The sequence below is a fragment of the Schistosoma mansoni genome (genome assembly GCF_000237925.1).
Source record: "Schistosoma mansoni, WGS project CABG00000000 data, chromosome 1 unplaced supercontig 0034, strain Puerto Rico, whole genome shotgun sequence".
Lineage (NCBI taxonomy): Eukaryota > Metazoa > Platyhelminthes > Trematoda > Strigeidida > Schistosomatidae > Schistosoma > Schistosoma mansoni.
In genome coordinates, this window is record NW_017385988.1 from 1,103,269 (window position 1) to 1,126,203 (window position 22,935).

Here is a 22,935-nt window from a genome sequence, read left to right on the forward strand (position 1 = left end):
CTGCTGAGTCGTCTCTTACTAGGACTAAACAGATGTCCAGTTCTTCCGGCATTTCAATGGTGGTCTAGCTGAGATTGGCTCATGAATTTGACTTTGGAAATAAATACATCACATAAAAAATATATTTCTACAAAAGATTTCACTCAAAAAGAGATTATCCTTCTATACATCATTAGTCATTATCTTATTATGAATTTCCTTTCATATTCAAATTTATGTCCTTGAACAAGTTTAACCTTCACATTCATTTTAAATTACCGTTTTACTTATTTAAAACTAAATTTTTTCCACAAGATTCACAGTATTTGGGCGCCCATTTGATGTAAGACATTAAATAGGAATAATATATATGTAAAATCTCAGCGAATGAATTTTAAGTAAATCCAACGTTTCGCCTGACAATCTGGTCCAAGCTTTTTCAAGGAAATATTTCCTGATCAGACTTCCATGATAAATCCTCAGTAGTGCATATCAATGACTCCATACAGGGGAATTGGGCCTAGGTACTGCTTCAGTCTCCATGAATCCTTCATACTGATAATAACCATATGCTTTCTAGCGAATAACTTCAAGATACAATTCTCAGAGTTCTAGTAATAAATCGTAGTCAATGGAGTTCAGTCACGTTGGGTTTAAAACAATTATCCACCAGATGCAATATAAGATAGTCACACAATATCGTTAAATAATCGAAGTTAGATATGTACACAACTGGATACCAACTCAGCATTTAAGAAGTTAAGCATCCGGATGCTAAATCAAAGGTCATCGGTCATGGAAATCTTTTCCTTGAAAAAGCTTGGACCAGATTTCCAAGCGAAACAATGGATTTACTTCAAATTCATTCGCTGAGGTTTTACAAATAAATTTTTTCACATTATTAACTTTCGAAATGGCTCTTTTTTTTCCCATAAGACAATTTCAATGTTGATAGTTATGTGATAAGAATAAAATGGGTAAGTGAAGAATTACCAAAATGGACAGGGAAAAAAACACCCCCACTACTACCATCACCACCACCACCATAACAACAACAAATTTGTAGCTAAGTAAAATCTGGAAAAAAAAGAAAAAAATATTCATCTCTCAATGAAAATGTCTATCATAATATAATAAAGATTTTTAAACGATAAAAAAGGAAAGTAAAATTCTATTTAAAATGGCATATCACACAATAATCAATTTTTGTTACCTTTTTTTAATTTATTATAGTAAAGTACATTTTCTTTTTTTTGTCATGTGCCAAAGAAGAAATATGAAGAAAGTTCATATAGGGTATAGGAGAAAATGATTGAAATCATAATTTACATAATGTATATTCTCATTTTAGACCATTCTAGTTTTGCTATCTGATCCTTTGTTTTATGTAAAATATTTTTATTTAATAATTATATATTTTCATAGTTGCAAGCATGAGTTAATTGAAGCTAGATCATCATGGAAAACCTGGAAGCACTGGCAAGCCGTTTCGTTCTATTGTGGGATTTCTCAGTAGTGCGCATCCACGACTTTAAGAGATATTTCCTGGAGTTCTAGTGAGAAACAGTAACCAGTGGAGTTCAATCAGGTCTGTTGTGAGATAGTAACTCACTGAAGACATTGGTGGATGGTTGCTCAACTTCGTGGATTGGTTGGAGTTAGACATTAACACCGTTGAATACCAGCCGGCTCAGTGGTCTAGGGGTTAAGCGCTCTGGCGCGAGACTGGTAGGTCTTGAGTTCGAAGCTCCTGAGGCGGGATCGTGGATGCGCACTGCTGAGGAGTACCATAATAGGACGAAACGGCTGTCCATTGCTTCCAGGTTTTCTGCGGTGATCTAGCTTCCATTGACTCATGATTTCAACTATATATAAAAAATTACTTATTTACTTGCTTATGCCTGTTACACCTTGTGGAGGAGTTAAAGCCACCCACCACCATTCTTCATCTAGCTCTGTTCTGAGTAATCCTTTCCGGTTGTTTCCAGCTGTTATTTATCCTTCGGATGTCTACTTTGGATTCACGACGCAATGTGTTCTTTGGTTTTACTCTTTTCCGTTTCCCTTCAGGGGTTCTAGTTAGCACTTGCTTTGTAATGCAGTTTGATGATTTCCGTAATGTATGTTCTTATCCATCTCCAAAGTATTTTCTTAGTTTCCTCTTCATTTGGAAGCTGGTTCGTCATCTTCCACAGAAGGCTGTTGCTGATAGTATCGGGCCGACGGACATTATGTGTCTTGCGTTGACAATTGTTTATAAATACTTGTTCGTTTCTGATGATGTTTGTAGTAGTTCTCGGAGTTTCATTTCTGTACAGTATGACTGTCTTGGCGTTCGTATTGAAGATTGTCACTTTCATATTGGTTGACAGTTGTTTTCAGTTTCATATGTCCTTCAACTTTAGGAATCCTATCATTGTTTTTCCAATCCTTGCATTTGCGTCTGCATCAGATTTTCCTTGTTCATCGATGATGCTGACCAGCTACTTGAAAGATTGCACATCTTCCAGAGCTTCTCTATAAGGTGGGATTTCGTCGGTGTTCGCTGTGTTGTATTTGAAAACTTTGATTTTTCCCTTGTATATTTTGAGGCCTATAGACACTGGGGTTTTCGCTACACAGTTTTTCATAACCTGCATTTGTTGGTGTGTATGGGATAGAAGAGCTAATTGATCTGCGAAGTCTGAATCATCTAGTTGCATCCAGGTTGTCCATTGTATTCCGTGCTTCCCCTTAGATGTCGAGGTCTTCATAATCCAGTCAACCATCAGAAGAAAAAGAAAATGGGAGAGTAGGCATCCTTGTCTGACTCCGGTCCTCACTTGGAATGTGTCTGTCAGCTGTCCTGCATGCGTGACTTTGCAGTGTAGTTCGTTGTATGAATTCCGTACACCATAGTTTCGAAAAAGGTTCCATAATGTTCTCCTATCCACACTGTCGAATTCTTTCTCATATTCAATAGCATTGATGTTTAGTGAGGAGTTCCATTCAACTGATCGTTCAACAATGATCCGTAAAATCTACTAATTATGGTAAATTAATTGTTATGTAGATAGGTGAATCTAGAAATTTATTCAATTCATAGAGAACTACTAAATACACAGGGAGTACTATAAACCTTTTACACTAATAATAATATGTTCATCAGTGATTAATTTGCAAATGTAATTCCCCGATTTCCAATGAGGCATCATGATCAATGGAACTCCAACCTTCAGAGAATTGAGGCAATTACTAATTAATAATGTTAGCTAATGGTTGTACAATGTCGTGAATTGATTCAATTAAGACATTTAAGCCACTGGATGGCAACTCATTGGTTTAAAGATTAAATGCTCGTCATACGACCTTATTTATATTTACTTATTTAAACACATAAAAATTGGTTCAAAGAGGCACCAGATATATACGCGCCACACAAATCTCATTTGATTTGTGTGAGGGATGTGATACTGCCCACGTGCCCAAAGCGAAACAGGTGGTTTTCTTAGGGAGCAACACCCGGAGCCTTTGACCTAAAGGTCTGACCCAGAAGGCAGTGGAGCATCGTAAGGAGATGCAGTCCCATGGTAGCCGGTGACCAACGATTGATTCATACGCCATTTTTTCCCTCAGGGTACTCTAGCCCATGTTCACCATTGGTTTGGAATCAGTTTTCCAACTCCCTTAGGTGGACTTTCCGTGTCCACCGACCCGCTTAAAGCGTCGGACATTCGTTTTTCGTCCTCTCGATTTCGTAAACAACACTCCCGGCCTCGAGAAGGCAGTGAGTAGGCTATGTGAGAGCATTTGGAGAGGGAGAGCGGACTCTCCCAACCGTCGGCCGTACCAGGGCATTTGGAGGCAACCTAAAAGCCATCAGTTTGTTCCCTGAAATAGTTGTGAATACACACAGCTAAAGAATCCATTACTAGAACAAGGCAGCAGTTCTGCTCTTCCTGGCTTTAAATAATTATCATGATATCAATAACATTCAACAATCTACACAAACTTTCTATACTATAATGATTGTTTTTCCCAACTACATAACAGAACATAGTGTAAAATTAATACATTCTGATAAGTATTATTCAATATTAAACCAGATTATCTTAGTAAGTATATCTTAGTTACATTAATAATAAGTCAATCATTAGTCGTATAGCTGAATGATAATATTTAAAGGTGTCATATTGATTGACATTTATATCAATCTCCCGGAAAAAAATATGTTCCCGATACACCATAATATTAAGTTTTATGCCTATATGAAGAGAGAGAGAGATGTTTGCGCTGTCATGTGAACAGGAAATGAACTGCTGTCAAAAATATTAACCACTTTTTTTCAAATGGAAACAGAAATCCATTAATCAAAAAAAAAATTCTGTTTAATTCATTATATTACTAACTAATGAATACAATTGTAAGCAAAGATGGATAGTGACTAGCAGTTGAATTCAGGACGCGCGTTTCGTCCTATTCCACTGCCACCTACTATCCATCTTTGCTTATAATGCTTATGAATTAAGGCTATATCGAGACAATACGTACAGGATGCATATGTGCCAATTAGAGATTGACCAGTCTGCAATCCTAAACATCAATGGGATGATTCAAACTGACAATACTAATTGAATTCACTGTAAACAATTATATTTTGTCATAGATAAATATTTATACAAAATTTATTCATTTACAGTAGATTATTTCTGTAAGAAATTAGCTTCAATCTGTTATAACTATTAACATAATATGAATTAATTATGATAACAAAGACAATTAATCTCTGAAATTTAGTTACTAACCCTTTTTTTGTTATGAAATTATCTCATAAACACTTGTTGTTGTTTACTTGTATCTTCCCATTGATGTTTAGCACTGCAGTCGATCAGTCACTTGTTGTCATCCTATGCGGATTGCCCCGATATTTCCTGAAGTCATAAGCTTTATAAATAAAGATGGATAGTGGTTAGCAGTGGATTCCACTTCAGGCAATATCAAGGTAGTCTGCGCAGGATGCATATATATCAATAAGAGATTGATCTATTGCAGTCCTAAACATTAATGGGAAGATACAAGTATACAACACCAAGTGAATATAACTTCACCCCATTGCATAAGCAAGTGGATATTAGGACTCAGTAGGTAAGTGGATAAAGTGATGGCGTTTGAAGCGGGCAGTATTGGATTCGAGTCATCGAGTGAATATCAACTCTGAGATGTAGATACATCCAGCTGATGAGTCCCGAATAGGACGAAACGCGCGTCTTGAATTCCACTTCAAGCCACTATCTATCTTTGCCTACCTCATAAACATTTAATCATAATATTTATTTCTTATTAAAACAAAACCCTCACAATTGATTGATCACCGGGTGGTGATCAATGTCATGTGTATCAAGTACTTCTTAGTGCTGATCGAATGCTATCGATCAATTTGCAATGTCGCCACCAGTCTAGGTGGCTCGACACTGGGTGCACTATATATTGAGGTAAGATGGTGGTTGGAGGTGGTCAACAGGAAACCCTGAACCCGGGTTTCGTTCTACTTGGCACTCGTCAGCAACGTGTACCTGTAATCTTGAGGGAACTGATGCTCCCTGACGGATTCGATCCCATGTCACTCAGCTTCATAGTCAGATTACAGGTACACCTTGCTGACGAGTGCTAAGTAGCACGAAACCCGGGTCCAAGGTTCCCTGTTGACCACCTCCAACCACCATCTTATCTCAAAACAAAACCCTATTCATATCAATAATTAATTACAATGATTATAGTTGAGTATTAAAGGTGAAATGTATTAAGGAATAGAAATTAACTTAAAGAAAGACTAAATTACTATTTATATTTAATAGGAAGGATACTGTGACTCAGGACAACAACAAGAGAAAAAACAAAAAGAGATGAAATTAAAAAATTTTTTTCTTGTTCATTTTAATTTCCAGTTACTTTTGCTTAGTGTTTTGATTGACAGTTATTATGTGTCTTTATGTGTGTGTACGTATGTATGTGGGGGTGTATGTGTTCAGATGATTGTTTCCAAAGTGATTTATACTGAAATGGTTTAAAAAGATATAAATAATTATGTAATACAAAAAAACCAGTAATACACATACTGTAGTGAACAAAACACTCGTTGGGGACAGCCCAATGTATTTAAGCACAAATTAAATACTGTCTCACTAAATTCTGATAACCATCTTCAAACAGATAATTTGCAATATAACAATCAAATGTCTCAATCTTCACTGTTCTTTCTGTAAATATCAATCCATCTTCTCTAATTTCATTGTTTATGCATTCTCCTACCAATTGCACTTCATTTCAATTCTTTCCTTATCGGTCTTCTGCCAAAATACATTCTATGTCTGACCATCATCATATACTACTGATGAGGATATAAGTAGACCACACTTCAATACACACAACATACATATAAATATAATCAAGTGATATACACAATCACATATCTATACAGGTTTATCTTATTATGTTTATTTGTAAATTAGTGTACCTAAACTTTTCACTGAGTTAAAATGTATACATGAATTGAAAATTATCAGAGAATATGGATAGTTATTAATGACTATTTAAAATATAAGATAAAGAATACAAACTTTTTGCCACTTGTCAGTTCCTTTCTTTTTGTTTCTTGCTTTGATTTTATAGATTTTACTCACTTCAAGGATCTTCTTCCAATTTCCTTATTTTTTGTAACTAGCTGTATTTATAGCATCCTTTTAGTATAAAACATTATTATCTCTGTAACTAAGTACTTAAAGATTTCATAGTGAAAAAAAGACAAGATATAACATTAAGGAGCAACAAAGCATTGCCATTATAAACAAAGATAGATAGTGGCTAGCAGTGGATTCCAGGATGCGCGTTTCGTCTTATTTTGATTTCTTCAGCTGGATATATCTACATCTTAGAGACGATGTTCACTTTGGGGCTCTAACCCAGTACTGTCCGCACGTTCTAGATTCCACTACTAGACACCATCCATCTTTGTTGACAATGTTTATGAATTAAAGCTATATCGAGGCAATAAGCACAGGATGCACATATGCCAATAAGAGACTGATCAATTGCAGTGTTAATAGTCAATGAGAAGATTCAAGTAAATAATACCAAATTGTTGTAACGTTGTAAACCTATTAAATATTGATAACAGCTTTGATCTTTGATTTATTTTTCTGAAGGAGATTTAACTGGATTGATAATAGTGAGATTTTTACTCTACTTTGACACTTTTAACTGCTTTTTCATACTGAGTAGATAATATGTTTCAATCAGTGAGGTAATTTTTCCCCAATAGTCTTAATATTCCAATGATCCTTTTTTTCCATTGTTTGACCACTGAGTAGTAAATACTGTCACATTTGATCAATACTCGCACCACTGAACAGCTGAACTGTTTGAAAACTATTTATATAAGAGACTCAACATCATGGGTACTATCTTTATGTTATATACTTGATGGGATTAATAAACACCCCAGGATCCCGACTTTAAACAATTTGTTTCTTACTGTGTCTGGAGTTTTTAGTATGCTGATGCTTCATGTGCGAATCCAACACACGTTTACTAGTGCCTTAGAGAGGTTGAAAGCGAGTCGTTCATACCCTGTTTGGTCACTGAACAATGAACAGTATCATATCTATCAGAATTCAATCGATCAAGTTCCTTGGTATGCAGATTTTCCTTTAGCATCACAAATACATCTTGCTGACCAGTGCTATCCAACATGTAAAGTAGATCCACGACTTCTAACTGTGTGTCAGTTCTAATAAGTTACATTTAAATAGTTCAGTCTGTTAAGTGAATAATTTGCACATGGGCATGAATGGTATAAAGATAGACGTTTGGTATTTTTTGTCAGCCTTTTTTATAAACTTGATCAATTCAGTATAGAAAACAGGACTGATTACACGTGAATATAAGTAATGCAACGCATTACATTTCACCTAAAGATTTTTAACAATGATCCCGATCAATGAGGTCATCAATCTCCCAGATGAAATGGAATATTCATGGATAGATTAGTAATTTTAGGATCACATAAACATTTGAAATGTTAATCTGTGAAAATAAAGCCACTTATTATGACAGTGATTATTGTTCTTCATCTTGACTAGAACTTTAACTTCAATCTTTCATCACAGTAAAAACATAACACTGTTAAGATGTATGAGACTGTGAAGTTACTATACAATATGATTTTCCATGATTCTCTATTACGGGAACTATTGTTTAATTGTAAAGTCCTTTGTCCAATTCTAAACAAATTCATTTAAATGGTTTTATTATAAAAGACAATTTTTGTTACGTAAGTTTAATTTGCTTTTATAAATGTACTTACTTGCTTACTTACGCCAGTTACTCCCAACGAAGCACAGGCCTCCGACTAGCATTCTCCAACACACTCTGTCCTGGGTCTTCCTTTCTAGTTCTATCCAATTTTTGTTCATTCTTCTCATGTTTGTCTCCATTTCTCGGTGTAATTTGTTTTTGGTCTTCCTCTCCTCCTTTGGTCTTCAAGATTCCATGTGAGGGCTTGCCTTGTGACGCAGTTGGGTGATTTCCTCAATATGTGTCCTATCCACTTGTAGCGTTTCTTCCTGATTTGTTCCTTCGCTGAATTTTATAAACGACTCTGTGTTCAGTTGATGATTTTTGGAATATTTGAAAAGGTATTTCTGTTAAAGAATCACTATTCTCATGTTTTCTTTTTTTTCAGGCTCATCAATTCTATCCATTAGTTCAAATTAATTGTTCAAAAGATTTAAGATTTTTATTATGTTCTATTTATACACCAATATGTATTAAAGGTTATCCACATTTTTTACCACCATGTCGTTCTATATGTCAACGTGTTAAAGCTGGTTGTTCACCAATTATGGAACATTATGAATTTCCATGGCCAGAACGTATGAATTGTGAACAATTTCCAGAATATAATAATCCTCAAGGTATATTATGTATGGAACGTAATTTAACCCATGAAGAACAATTAGAATTACAATCAATTAATATTAAAAATTATCAATCTATTCAATCAATAAATCAATCATCAATAAATCAATTGAATGAATTATCAAACAGTATACAAGGAATATCTGATCCCCTAGGAACATCTAATTCCCTAGGAACCGAAAAGTATGATCAAATTAAAACATTATCTATAGAAGATATAGAATTAAAGAATCAATTCAATGATGATGCTAGTTATATATTATTTAAAGAAGCCATAAAAAATGATAATATAAGTCAATTAAAAACTACATTTCCTAATTTACATTTAAAATGTACATGTGATTGTAGACCACCATTAATAAATATTAAAAATTTAGGAATGAATAGTCATGAAAAGGTAAGAATAAATTAATCTTCAATACTTGATAAATATAAAGAATGTTTTAGTTAACCATATATGTCTACTTTTGTGACTTACTTAGGCCTATCACTCCGAATGGAGCATAGGCCGCTAACCAGCATTCTCTAACCCACTCTATCATGGGCCTTCCTTTCTAGTTCTAACCAGTTGTTGTTCATTCTTTTCATATTTGTTTCCGTTTCTCGGCGTAATGTGTTCTTTGGTCCTCTTCTTTTCCATTAGCCTTCAAGATTCCATGTGAGGTCTTGCCTTGTGACGCAGTTGGATGATTTCCTCAATGTGTGTCCTAATGACTTCTAGCGATTCTTTCTGATTTCTTCCTCCACTGAAATTTGGTTTGTTCTCTCCCATAGAAGGTTGTTGATGATAGTGTTTGGCCATATATGTTTGCTTACATAGATAGTTTTAAAACTTCTGATGAGAAGTTATGATTGTTAAAGTTAGTCAAATCAAGAATCAGTGAGTAATTCAGCAATCATCTGAGATTTTCATAGTTGAAATCATGAGTCAATTGAAGCTAGACCACCACGGAAAACCTGGAAGCACTTGACGGCCGTTTCGTCCTATTATGGGACTCCTCAGCTGTGCGCATTCACGACCCCGCCTCGCGAGATTCCAGCCTAGGACCTATCAGTCTCGCTCGCAAGCACTTAACCGATAGACCACTAAGTCGGCCGGCGTCCGACGGTGTTAATGCCTAACTTCAACCAATCCACGAAATGGAGCAACCATTCACCAATGTCTTCAGTGAGTTGATATCTCCCAACAGATCTGGTTGAACAAATAATTGTCTGGAAAAAGCAGACGTAAACTTATATTATTATGCATTCATTCATATGACATTTTTATTTTAAGCATACTGGCTAGTTAACAGGAACTCTTTACGTTATATTAGAGTATACTGGACAATGAAGATTATATTTTATTTTTTTTAAAACAAAGTCGTAATTCGATATAAGCACCTAATTAGTAACCATGGAAAAAATTGTTCTCAATTTATCAAATTACTAAAAATATATATCGTGAGAGTTTACATTAATTTTATAAAATGAATTAATACAGTAAGGTATTAAGAAGTAAATAATGGTATTTTATCAAGTTATTTGTATAGAACAAACTTGACTACTAATAAGTAAGTCTATTTTTCAATTACTTACTTACTTACGCCTTTTACTCCCGATGGAGTATAGGCCGCTGACCAGCATTCTCCAACCCACTCACTCTGTCATTCACCTTCCTTTCTAGTTCTATCCAATTGTTGTTCATTCTTCTCATGTCTGCCTCTATTTTTCGGCCTAATGTGTTCTTCGGTCTTCTTCTTCTCCCTTGACCTTGAGGGTTCCATGTGAGGTCTTGTCTTGTGACACAGTTGGGGTATTTCCTCAATGTGTGTCCTATCCACATGTTTGTTGTCTCCCACAGTAGCTTGTTGCTGATGGTGTCTGGCCAACGGATCCGAAGTATTTCGCGTAGAGAACTGTTAATAAACACCTGTATCTTCTGGATGATGGTTTTCGTAGTTCTCCACGTCTCCCTCCCCATCTATTTTTCAATTAGGAAAAAAATAGTATATTATTATTATTATTATTAGCTTTATTTAATATCATATTTTTTACATAAAATTCTCAGAACAAAGTTTTTCAACAAGTTTTTGTTTTTTACTTCTTGGTCAATCCTGACGACGAATGTTAGGTGGTCGCCAGCTGGAAGTTATCAACCCAGGAGTCAACATCTAAACAGTATACATTCTTTTCATTGTATATTGTCAACACACACGATTGGGCTTTCTTCTAACTTTTACAGCGGAAGGTTGTAAACTTTTCATCAACGTATCTTAATAGGTTGTGCGATTAATAAATACAATGATATTTAAATCAAGCAAAACAGATAACTTATTGAAATATCTAGACGGCAGAAACGGGTAGCCCAGAGATTCAAGCAGGCCGCCATACGACTCATTTTTGAAATGATAAACTTATCATGGTTTTAGTTACCTATCAGAAAATAGAATTTGTTTATAGCTGAGTTGAAAACTTTACAGATGAAATATAGTTAGCAGTTAAACCGATTATACAAGTGTATTTCTATCAATAGAATAAAACTGTCAGTTTATTTTAGATGCAATGAACTAAATCACCACCAAGAGATAAAGAATAAAGCATAACATTTGTAATTTTGCATACATAGATTATTATCAGTATAGGCTTTGTGGAGATTGTAGTAATTTTAATAGTTAGATTCATGAGTTGATGTAAGCTAGATTATGATGGAAAACCTAGAAGCATTGGACGGCCGTTTCATCCTAGCATTGAACTCCTCAGTAGTACACGTCCACGACCTCGCACACGTGATTTAAACCCAAGACCTTCGGTCTTTCGTGCGAACGCTCAACCTCTAGACCACTAACCCTGCATACAATGATGTTAATGTCTAACTTTTATCAATCCATGAATGACTGAGTAACCATCCATCCATTGTCTGAAGTATATACCTATCTCTACCCGACAAAATTGGACAAAAATATATGAATCATTTATTTTAGAATGTATTAAGCATACATTTATCATTTCTATTATTATGTAATACACTAAAGTAAATTAATGTAATACATCTTTTGAAAACATGTAACATAGCAAGGAAACAACAACCACAACAACATAATATCATTGATTATTGAACACTATAGGTGGCCATTATAAACATGAATAACAACAATTCTAGTAAAGTTAATGAATAATCATTGCGAGTTACAATATTGTATAGATTCTACCATTGTACACATGTGTACATGTACACTGTTTTGGTATCTAAATAAATTTTCGTCGTCGTAGAGGAAATCGGACAACAACAACAACAACGAAAAAACCCCCTTTTTCAATGGTGTCTGGTATATTGAAATTACAAATGTATTATTAAATGTACATTGATGATTGGTTGATTGATTAATTGGTAATAATCATTGTACTATTTGTTGTATCGAAGAACATTTAATGTAATGTTAGATAAAATTAAATTGAATGACAATAACCATTTGAATTATGAATAAGATTTGTTGATTTAAGTATTAGGATTCAAATAGTTGTTTAGTATGTATAAACTACTCCTGCATATATTTACTAATGGTATGAAACGTAATGTTGTGGATTCACTATTAATGAACATGTAAACTATTGCCCCCCCCAACGCCCTGGTACGGCCGAGAGTGTGGAGAGTCCGTTCTCCCTCTCGAAATCTTCTCACATGGCCACGCGTATATAGCCTCTGCCAAAGAAGTCCTACTCACTGCCTTCTCGTGGCATTACTGTTGTTTACGAAATTGAGAGGACGAAAAGCGTATGTCCAGCGCTTTAACCGGTTTGGTGGACACGGAAGGTCCATCTAGGGGAGTTGGCAAACCCTGATTCCAAACCAATGGTGTACATGGGCTCCAGGATTCTGATGGAACGAATGGAGTATGAATCAATCGTTGGTTACCGGCTACCATGGGACTGCATCTACTCAAGACGCTCCACTGCCTTGTGGATTAGACCTTTAGGTCAAAGGCTCCGGGTGTTTCCCCCTGAGAAAACCGCCTACTTCAGTTTGGGCACCTGGACCCTCACACAAATTAAATGAGATTTGTGTGGCGCATATATATCTGGTGCCCCTTTGTAACAATATTTATGTGTTTAGATAAATAAATAAATAAATAAAACTATTCTACATCGGTATAAGGAGATTGTGACGATTATTGGATTTTAGTTTTACATCAAAGTCTGACCTTAAGTAGACAATAATTGGAAACAAGGAAGTACTGATACAATTGTTTCTAAGTAAGAATATAGATGGGTTCTGTTGACTTGTGTCAAACCAGAAGTAAACGTCTATGCAATGGTTATCTAGCTCAATTCACTCCATAATATAAAACTACGATATTCTATATGAGTATCATCTTTAAACTTATGGTTATTTTCACCATTGAAATCAAGAACTGATCTTAACTAGCACAACATTGTAAATGTGAATATACTGGACAGCCATTCTATCCTAAGGCAGAACTCCTCGAAAGTGCGCACCCACGACACTGCATTCAGGAATCAGACATAGTAACAACAATCTCGCGCACGAGCTCTTATCCTCCATACTACCGAGCCGGTCGGTATCCAACGGTAATAATGTCTAACTTCAACTAATACACGCAATTGAGCGACACATCCACCATTGTCTTCAGTGAGTTACTATCTCAAAACAGAGCCGGTTGAACTCCACTGGTCACTGCTTCTCACTAGAACTCCAGGAAATACCTTTTGAAGGCAGTCACTAGTGAGCACATACTAGGACAAAACAACCATCCAGTGCTTCCAGGTTTTCCATGATTGTCTAACTTCAATTGACTTATGATTTCGACTATGAAAATATTGAAATCTCCACAAAACCCCCCTTCTTATTCACAATTGATTGATCACTGGGTGGTGGTCAATGTCATGCGTGTCAAGTCCTTCTTAGTGCTGATCGAATGCTATCGATCAAGTTGCGATGTGGCCACCAGTCTAGGTGGCCAGTCAGAGACGTCTCTGACTGTGAAGCTGAGTGACACGGGATCGAATCTGTCAGGGAGCATTAGTTCCCTCAAGATTACAGGTACACCTTGCTGACGAGTGCCAAGTAGCACGAAACTCGGGTCCAGGGTTTTCTGTTGACCACCTCCAACCACCATCTTACCCCCTTCTTATTATAAAACTTTTTTCTAATTTTATTCAAATAAATTTTGTTTACATTTTTTTTCTTTTTTCTTTTCTTTCTTTATAGATAACCGTAGCTGATATAAAAGATTGTTCAATGCCATGTTATACACCCTATTATCCAATCAATTCATCATATCATTTTACAACATTTTGGCTTGGTATCTGGTCAATATTTTGTGCTATATCAACATTGATTACAATATTTACATTCATTATTGATTCATATCGTTTTCAATATCCTGAATTACCATTAATTTATTTATCTTTATGTTATTTTATGATATCCATGGGTTATTTAATTCGTGTATTTATGGGACATCAAGCTATAGCTTGTGATAGTTTACCAAATCAATATGAGAATCTCCAAAATGATCTCACCCAAACCACTATGAATAATAATCATAATCATGATTGGTTTGGATACAATCCAACTAATATACATGAAAATTTAAAAAGTGTAACCATTTACCCAGATACAATAACAACAACCACAACAGTTGCTAAGGCAACAATGACAACTAATGAATTATCAATGATAACAAGTAAAACAACTTCGAATTTATTAAAATCACCAAATCAATTAATACGTTCAAAAATTTTACGTTATGCATTAAATGGTAGAGCTAGTTGTGCAGTTGTATTTTTATTGATTTATTTTTTTAATATGGCAGCATCAATTTGGTGGGTTATATTAGCATTGACATGGTTATTAGCTGCAGGTTTAAAATGGGGCAGTGAAGCAATATCAAAATATTCTCAGGTAATAAAAAAAGATTGTACTTTAATAGTGTATTTCATTGTTTACAATGTCTAATTGTAAAACCATAGTGATATATATGTATATAACGTTTTCTGGTTAGCGTTTTTTTAGCGAGTTAGTTTTCTACGAGATGGGGTCGCTAACTCCATGCCTAACTCTTCTCCTTTGTCCGGACTTGGGACGGGCAGTAGCCCCAGGAGGAGCTACATGCGGAGTTATATATATATACCGGTTGAATAAGTTGGTGGCCATGAGAACTCAGTAGGTCAATGAATAACGCGTGAATCGTTTGAAGTGAAGGGTATTTCATGAGAGTCTTAGTGTGAAAATCAGTATTAAAATCCAAGTACATTCAACTGACGAGTTCAAAATAAGACGAAATACTTGTCCTGAATTCTAGTGTTAGTTGTATACCACATATAGTTGATGAACTTAATTGCTATTCACTTAGATTATTTTAGGCGGACTATTTCCTTCTCCTCTTAAAAATGTAGCTTCATTGTTAACAACCACCAACCACCTGATATCAGAGTATAGAGTTTTTAAGGTGTTGTAGAGTATAATAAAAGTTTTTTCTTAAGAATATAGAAAAATGCAAAAAAGTTTAAGCTGAACTCATGATATCATGATGACAGCCAAAGGGAGTGATCAACTTTTTACATTGTTCCTTTTGATCCTTAAGGTTAATGTTGGGGATGATAGATCCCCAGAACTCATATGGTAAATACCTTATTTTTGTAATTTTATTTTGGAATTTTGAATTTTTTTGTTTTCGCGCCAAAAGCACCTTCATGTTGTGTTTCCCACCTGGGGAAATCTTAAATGCTATTGGTCCGTTGTGTCTTTTAGTATGCTATTTTGTAACGCTTCCCAAAGACAGTTTTATGTTGCATATATACGTTTAATTTGTGCCTGTTGGATCGGTTGTACTTCTAGCTGCTTGCGGAATATATTTATTCCCCGTTCGGACTTCGACTTCTCTCTCTATTTAGTGGGGCTGAAACGCATCAAAATAGCTAGCTTATTAGTCTCCGGTCACAATTCTCTGTTCCGTTTGCAGACTAAGTGAACTCGTAATCGTTTCAAATATAGCAAATTTGGCAACGGCGATGGGATTCAAACCCATGAGGGGAAACCCCAACGGATTTTAGGTATAGGATAAATGTCCCTGAATCTATATTCCATTTGCTTTTCAGTGTCCAATATGTGTGCTAGCTCTTTTCGTTCATTTATTAAGTGAAAACTGCATAAAAGAACATAATTTTCACTGAGGATTTCATTTTAAACTATAACTTTCACTTAATTTCCTTTCTTTTCATCTGAAAAATGAAGCTGCTCCACAATAACATGTTCATAGAAGACATATGTAAATAACTTTGGATGATCAAATTGAAACCTTCATTAGAAACTAATCTTTTCTATCCAGTAAAGATCCGTTAAATAGATAGAAAAAGTATTATAGAGTTGAAATTATGAGTCAATTGAAGCTAGGCCATCATGAAAAACCTGCAAGCACTACACGGCCGTTTCGTCCTATTGTGAAACTCCTCAGTAGTGCGCGTCCACGATGCCGCTTCACGAGATTCGAACCCATGACCTATTAGGAGGAGATCCACAATAGGACAAAACGACCGTCCAGTCCTTTCAGGTTTCCCATGATGGTCTAGCTTCAATTGACTCATGATTTCAACTATATAAAATTATTAAAATCTCCACAAAACCCCCCTTCTAATAAAGATAGAAAAAAGTATTCAAAAAAGCTAGATATTGAATGTTTATTGAAGATGGTTACCTTCACATAGATGTGATTGATATCATGAATGGATCAAGGTTAGACTACCATTGAGAACCTAAATGACCCTTTCTTCCTAGTATGAGACTCATCAGCACTTTACATCCACGATCCCGTACATGGAACCCAAACCCAAAAGTTTCAGTCTAGCGCAAACTATTGATCTCAAGACCATTGATCCAGATTCAATAAAAGGATCTGAATAAGTACAGTACCCTAAACTAGTCATTCACTTAAGAGAATGAAAAATAATTACTGATGCTTTTATGTATGTTTTTCCCCTTTTTCTTTTTTAGGTTTTTCATTTTATTGCATGGTCATTACCAGCAAGTCAAACAGCCTTAGCCTTATTATTATCTATTGTAGAAGGTGATCCAATTAGTGGTTTATGTACTATACAATCTAATAAATCTATACCATTCTTATTATTTACATTTATACCATTATTAATCTATTTAATTATTGGTATCCTATTCATGATGATCGGATTCATTGCCTTATTTCATATACGTGGTACGATTAAATTACAAAGACCCCGTATCATAGAAATCCATAAACTGGATAAATTAATCATACGTATTGGTATCTATGGTATGTTATATACTATACCAAATCTAATTGTATTATTTATCATTGGTTATGAATTACGTAATACATATATATGGCAATTAGGTATTGCATGTCATTGTCATTATGATATTGGTCAATATAATGAAGAAGTGGAACCAATTCTACCCGTTGCATTACCCATATGGAATCCATCGAAACCGGAATATTCTATTTATATGTTAAAACATTTTATGACTTTAATGATTGGTATTATATCAGGTTTTTGGATATGGTCTAATAAAACAATTGATACATGGAGAAGATTTTGTTTTAATGGTAATAAATGTTTATTTCAATTTAATAAACATAATAATAGTAGTAGTTGTAATGGTTTATTAGTTAATCCAAATTGTATTGAACAAGATATATATCATAAAAGACGTATGAAACATTGGATACAAATTCCATCGAATGTTTCCATGGCAACTGTTACAAAGTTAACCGATACACGAATAAAATCAAAATTGAATTCAATGAATAAATATCCTATATTTATTGAGAATAATGAACATTGTAATACAACTGTAATTACTACTACTACTACTACTACGACGACGACGACGACGAAGACGACGATGACGGCGACGTCAAAAGAACACAATACCACATCATATGATTTTATCAATAATGGAACATTATCAAATATAAATCCATTACTTGCTTTAAATCCATTATCTACACCATTTTCTACACATTCATATGATGTACCTAATCATGATATACAATATAAATCATCATTTGGTGCATATTATTCTATAGATGGTAGTACCATTTCACAACAATATGGGGATGTAAATTCTTATCATACAAACAATAGTTTTAGTAATAATAATAATAATCATAGTACTACTGTTGATAATCAATTCATGATAACTAATACAAGAAGTTATGTAACACAATTATCCGGTCATTCAATGAATCCCAGCTTTTCTACATTAAGTAGTAGTTTGAATAGCCCGCATAAATCTTCAATGCTTCATTTAAACAACAACAACAATAATAATAGTAGTTTAAATATTACTAATAACCATAGTTCCATAAGTACAGGAATTTCAAGTAGTGGAATAAGTAGTGGACAAATAAATGATGGTTTAACAAGAACTGGATCAATATTTACTGGATCTGAATTAAATTCTAATTCTATATCACCTAAAAATATGGATTATTATTTGAATGGAGAACAAAGAAGCTTCAAATTGAATGGATCACAAGCAACGACAACGACTACTACTCCTGCTACAACATTACTCCCAGTGATCAATTATGATCGTCATATTGATGAAAGTAATTTAAGACGAAACAACCATTCTATTTGTGTTAATAATCAATTTATTTCAAATATGATTAATGAAAATCGTAAGAAGTAAGTGAATGTTAACTTTATTCTATGGTTCTTATTCATTATAAAGGAAATTTCGTTTATAGTTTATACTATGGAGTGATATTGGTTAGTCAACCATTGAAATGATTATTACGATACTTACTTACTTTACTTACGCCTGTTACCCCTCGTCGAGGAGAATAGGCCGCTCACCAGCATTCTCTATCCAACTCTGTCCTGGGCCTTCCATTCCAGTTCTTTCCAGTTGTTATTCATCTTTTTCATATCTGCCTCGTGACTTTCGAAAAATTTCGGTTTTCGTCATGAGGTGTCATAATTATTCCTTCAAATCCCAGGGCAAAGTTTAAATGGTTTGAATTATTTTTTCTTGTTAGTTTTTCTTACCGGATTGGGGTCGCTAACCCCATGCGCAACCCTCCTTCTTTACCCGGGCATGGGACCGGCAGTAACTCTAGAAGAGCTACAGGTGGAGTTGATTGTTACGATAACCATTTATTAATTATATGCCTATTATATATATATATATACGATTCTACAGCTAAAGAATAAGAAGTGGCCCTATTCTCTGTATATATATATATATATATACGATTCTACAGCTAAAGAATAAGAAGTGGCCCTATTCTCTGAACTTGGTGTTTTTAATTATTTAATACTCTTTATGGATGATGTAGGCTGTTTTCTTATCCAGCTTCATTTCTCACTCATAAAATAATAGTAGTATGAAATTATAATTTCTTCTAATGTAATCTAATCATAAAATTTCTAAACACTAAAATTTCTAATTTTCTGAATAATAATGATAATAATAAGCAAAGATGGATAGTGGCTAGCAGTGGAATCTGGGACGCGCGTTTTGTCCTATTTAGGACTCGTCAGCTAGATGTACCTGCGTCTTAGAGTTGATGTTCACTTTGGGACTCGAACCCAGTACTTTTTGCTTCAAACGCCATCGCGTTTAATAAATGATAATAATAGTTGAAATCATGATTCTATTGAAGCTACACCACCATGGAAAACCTGGAAGCACTGAACGATCGTTTCGTCCTACCGTGGGACTCCTCAGCAGTGTGCATCCATAATCCCGCCTCACGAGATTCGAACCTAGGACCTATCAGTCTAGCTTCGATTGACTCATGATTTCAACTATGAAAATACTGAAATCTTCACAAAACCCCTCCTGATAATAATAATAATAATAATAATAATAATAATTTGCAAGTAGTAAAAGGTATATGGATGAAAAAAAACAACCGGAAATTTTTAAGGATTGACTTCTCTTGACAATAACAATTAACTGTTCATATATATTCCATTACCACTTTCTATAAAATTGATAATGAAAAGAAAAAGAAAAAAAAGTTGTAAACTAACACACATTACTCTACAGTTGAAAGAAACAAGACCCAGAATGTTAATGTGTGTGTGTATGTGTTGGCATGTGTAAATAGTGAATGGGAGAAAAAATTGTTCAGTAACTAACATGGTAGTTTCTACCAAATGAAACAAGTTCTTTTTCTATAATGAATTACAAAGGGAAATGATCACTTGACCAGATGATGTACTTATTCATTTGAATTGATTGATAGTAAAGGCAAGAGAATTATGCCAATGGTAATACTACACTATTACTATAATAATAAACATAATTTCAAGTAAAGGAAATGGGAATTTATTGTTTAGACATTTGGACAATTAGGTTGTATGTGTGTAACTTTTTCATACACACACAGGCAAACACACGTACATATACTATCTGATTCTCTCTGAAGAAAGAAAACAGTAAATACTACTGTAGTGTAGTATACTTATATCCATATAAGTAGTATATGGTCAGGGTCAGTCATAGAATGTATTTTGGCAGAAGACCGATAAGGAAAGAACTGAAATGAAGTGCAATTGGTAGGAAAATTCATGAACAATGAAATTAGAGAAGATTAACTGATATGAATAGAAGAAACAGTGAAGATGGAGACAATTGGTTGTTAATTTGCAATTTAACTATTCATTGTATGGTTATCAGAATTTAGTGAGATAGTCTATAATTTCGTGCTTAAATACATTCGATTGTCCCCGGTCGTGTTCTTGTTCACTACACTACTAATGGATAATTAGTGGAAGTAGTAATATTGAATGTGTCATTTTTAAGTGGAGTTTTTTCTCTGAACTGGATGGTTTAGTTTTGAAGGTTTCATTGAACTGACTTCAATGTGTTTGTTGATTGCTGATTGACCTTAGTGTCAAGCTTCCAAAAATTCCCTGATGCTTTTATTCTTCCCTCCATCCAAGATCTCAACATTGTTCCAGTCGAATGTATGTCCACAGTTGTCCACATGCATTGATATAAGCGAGAATATGTTATGGCGTTTGACCATTAATTGATGTTCGTACAAGCGAAGACGAAGGGGGAGTCTACTTTGTCCGATGTAGTGTTTTTAGAAGTGGGAACAATTTATTTTATAGATGATGTTCGATTTTTCTTCTTTTTTCATTTCGTCCTTTGGTTTGCAAAGAATTGATTGGAGTGATTTTGTTGGTTTGTGTGCTACACATATTGCAGATGGTTACAATCATCTCGTTGTAATTTCTGATGTGTTCTTTACGTGTGGTAGGATGATCCTTTTGTTGGTCTCCGTACTTGATTTTGTTTCTACCGATGAGTCGGGTTGATATTTTTTGATAAAGTCGATTAGGTAGCCGTTTTTTTGGGAAATAGATATCCTCCCTACTTTTCTACACTGTAAGTGTGTTGTAGTGTGTGCATTTTCTCAAGAATTATAATTTTTGTCGGAAAGGGGGTTTTGTGGAGATCGCAGTAATTTTATAGTTGAATTTATGAGTCAATTTAAGCTAGACCACTATTGGAAAACTGAAAGCACTAGACGACCGTTTCGCCTTAGTATGGGACTCATAAACAGCACATCCACGATCCCATTCGCGGAATTCATAACCCGGACCTTCGATCTCACACGTGAATGCTTAACCTCTAGACCACTAAGCCGGCCGGCATCCAATCATGTTAATGTCTAAATTCAAACAATCTACGAAACTGATCCACCGTCAACCATTGTCTTCAGTGAGTTACTGCATTTTAACAAACACGGTTGAACTCTAATGGTCACTGCTTCTCAACAGAATTCTAGGGGACACTACTTCAAACCAGTCACTAGTGAGCACACGATGATTATTATCAGAAAGAGGGGTTTTGTGGAGATTGTAGTAATTTAATAGTTTCATGGATTGATTGAAGTTAGACAATAACATAGTTGGATGCCCGCTCAGTAGTCTGAAGGTTAGGCGTCAGCACGCGAGACTGAATGTCCTGAGTTTGAACCTCGCGGGCGGGATCGACAAACTTCTACCTGAAGTTTGTGTTGAAGATGTCGTTCTGAAAAACGATGAAAACTGCATGACCATACCATCCGGCTCAAAGAACAAAACTCTACCAAAGTCGTTCACCTGAGCTACAAATCTCTATCATCTCATTATCCCATGTTCTTTCTATGAAAACCCTTTTTAAAACACTTGTTGTAATCACTTGTGACTGTATTTGACCTATATTTCATACAAATATATTATTCCATGTTGCTTCTTTTTCAAATTTTTTTTGTAGCAACTTATCGTTGGTACAATAAACTAATGGATATTGAACTTGCTTTAGGATCTCTTCGGCAACAAACTATGCAACAATTAGATAACATCGTCATCATCATCTTTCAATTAATCGAATCGGCTTCAAATGTTTTGATTTAATAATGGGCAGATACATATCATATGCGTAAATTTACATACCAAAGATAATATGCATGATTGAATGCTTATATTATTGACTTGTACAATAAACGGAGGCCATAAATGTGCCTTGAATATATGTATCCTTCGTATTTCTTCATATATAATCCTATATTCATATGATTTCGTTCATTTTAATAAGTTTCATAAATGTAATGTGTAAACTATCGGATAATGATAATAATTTGCTGAATATGGTTTACAACTGCTCCACATCTAATAGTAATATTCATTTTACATACCAATGACTTCATTTGTTCAATATTTAACGTATATGACAATCTAACACGGGTTTTTTATTTGTAAATATATTTTCATTTTTTTTAGTTGCACTATTTCATTTGAATAACTTAAATGTTCATGATTATTCCGAACATGGTTGAACATTTACTGATTACATTTATACTACTAATATGTTTTTCAGTAGACAAAAATGTTAGACAAAATGAAACTCGAGGTCGATACTGAAGATTTTACTGGTATCATAAAACAATCAGGATTAGATCACTATTAATAGTCTGGAAGCACTCATTGGCTAATTTGTCCTAGTATGGGACTCCT

The 22,935-nt window shown here is 34.6% G+C and overlaps 1 protein-coding gene across 1 annotated transcript; it reads left to right on the forward strand.

Moving 5' to 3' along the window:
* Positions 1-8,627: 8,627 nt before the first annotated feature.
* On the forward strand, positions 8,628-22,723 carry Smp_155340 (frizzled, putative; the record flags this gene model as incomplete). Its single annotated transcript, XM_018791878.1, has 6 exons — positions 8,628-8,651; positions 8,699-9,331; positions 14,144-14,839; positions 16,928-17,676; positions 18,124-18,603; positions 22,702-22,723. The coding sequence occupies 6 exons, from the start codon at positions 8,628-8,630 to the stop codon at positions 22,721-22,723; spliced, it is 2,604 nt and encodes an 867-aa protein (XP_018644984.1).
* Between the last annotated feature and the right edge of the window lie 212 nt (positions 22,724-22,935).